Source organism: Lipotes vexillifer, unplaced genomic scaffold, assembly GCF_000442215.2.
Source record: "Lipotes vexillifer unplaced genomic scaffold, Lipotes_vexillifer_v1.1 scaffold1608, whole genome shotgun sequence".
Lineage (NCBI taxonomy): Eukaryota > Metazoa > Chordata > Mammalia > Artiodactyla > Lipotidae > Lipotes > Lipotes vexillifer.
Genome location: NW_006774162.1, coordinates 673,289 through 675,047, shown reverse-complemented (window position 1 = coordinate 675,047; position 1,759 = coordinate 673,289). Strand labels below are relative to the sequence as shown.

Below are 1,759 nucleotides of genomic sequence, written 5' to 3'. Positions count from 1 at the left end.
TGGGGTGGAGTTAGGCTGAGGAGGAGCAGCCGGGGCTGGGGGTGGGGCGGTCTGGCAAGGAGAGGTAGGGCTGGGAAAGCAGACCGGAAGGCAGATCTTGCTGGAAGGGGAAGGCCTGAGCCGGAGTAGAGGAGCCGGGGTGGAGAGGAAGGGGGGCATCTTGGCTCACAGCTGTTCTCCCCCAGAACACACTGATCCAAGAGCTGGAGAGCTCCCAGCGGCAGATTGAAGAGCAGCAGCATGACAAGGTACCCAGCTGCTTTTCAGCCCTGCCAACCCGGGAGGGCTGAGCTTGCTGTGAGGAAGGAACACGCCTGTGTTTCAAGCAGCTGCCCTAAAACCCAGCACTGTGCTAGCCAGTTTGTTAGTCCATGTACACACATTGTTTCACTAATCCTCCCTAAAGCCTATCATAGTAGATTCATCACCGCCACCCACCTGTAAAGAAGATACTTAGCCATAAGCAAAGGGCAGAGTGGGTAGCAGAGAGACAGGACTCTGTGAAGGACTCGACAGAAGGATTTGGTGGGGCCTTAAACCTGGTGAAGCTCTTGCTTTCTGGTGATTTGGGGCGGATTAGCCACTATCCCTATGCTAGCAATGTCTGTGAGGTCTGGGAGTTCACTGAGGGCCCCTCTGCTGCCCAGCCTTATTTGTCATGCATTTGCTTGTTAGTGAGGGCTCAGCAGGCCTGTTCTGGTAGAGTCCTTCCCGACAGACCTTCCTTCTGGCCCTGCCCCTGCCAACCCTTCTACTCACTTTCCAGCTGGACCTCTTCTCCTTTGGTGTCATCTGTGGGCTTGGCCTTGGGTCCCTGGCTTTGGACTTTGCAGTGCATTCTTCTGCTTCTCCCCAACTCTGCTGTTCTCTTGGTCCTTCTCTCCTCTCTCTTCCCCTCCCTCGCCCCTACCCCCACCATGGCTCTGCCTGGCACAGGGCCGCCTGTCTGAAGAGATGGAGAAGCTGCGCCAAGAGGTGGACCAGCTGAAGGGTCGAGGAGGGCCATTTGTGAATGGCATCCACTCCAGGTACTGGAGCTCAGGAGGCTTAGTGTGCTGTGATGGAGTCCTGGACAGACCTAGGTGGACCCTGGGGGAGGAGACTTCCTCCCACCAAAGCACCGCCCAGGATCTCAGGGTCCTGCTCATATTCAGGGTGGGACACTGGGGCTTAGAGAACTTTGTAAAGTCATCCAGCTCACTTGGGCAGTTTAGAAGGGAGCCCCTGTCCTCTGAGGGATGCTGAGAGGCAAGTAAAGCACAGAGCGATCCTTCCCCACCGCCATGAGACACAGGGCATGATTCCTGCTTCCTTGACAGAGGGCACGCCCTTGAGAGGGGTCTGCTGAGTTACATGCTCACCCATGTCCCACAGGGCCTGCTCACAGGGAGTATCTGGTTCACTCTAGTTACTTTGAGACACCTTATTTACGGCTCTGAACCTAATGCTTAAATTAGGCCCATGTTTTAGGGAACTTCTGGATTTTTCTTCATATTTTGTGAAGCATTTGGCAGTGAACTCGGATCTCAAGCCTGCGCTCAGTTCTTTGCCCAGAGAGGCAGACTGACGATCGAGGAGACTGAAGTAGATGATGCCACTCAAGGTTCATGGCTCCTGGATATTTTCTGTCCAAACCAATGTCTCTTAGATCAGAACACATAAGGTTCCCTATGGTCATGCTCTTATTATATCAGGGAAATAGGGATCAGCTTCTTTGAAGAGATGTATATGTGCAGAGGGGTAGGGCTTAAATTAGGGA

At 53.9% G+C, this 1,759-nt stretch overlaps 1 protein-coding gene across 1 annotated transcript in view; it reads left to right on the top strand.

Moving 5' to 3' along the window:
- The window catches only part of PPFIA4 (PPFI scaffold protein A4), a 33,583-nt gene that overhangs the window by 7,836 nt on the left and 23,988 nt on the right, over nucleotides 1–1,759 (top strand). Inside the window, exons 11-12 of the mRNA XM_007448999.1 lie at nucleotides 186–248; nucleotides 937–1,028. Coding sequence (XP_007449061.1) covers nucleotides 186–248; nucleotides 937–1,028 — 155 coding nt within the window. The remainder of the gene's footprint in view (nucleotides 1–185; nucleotides 249–936; nucleotides 1,029–1,759) is intronic.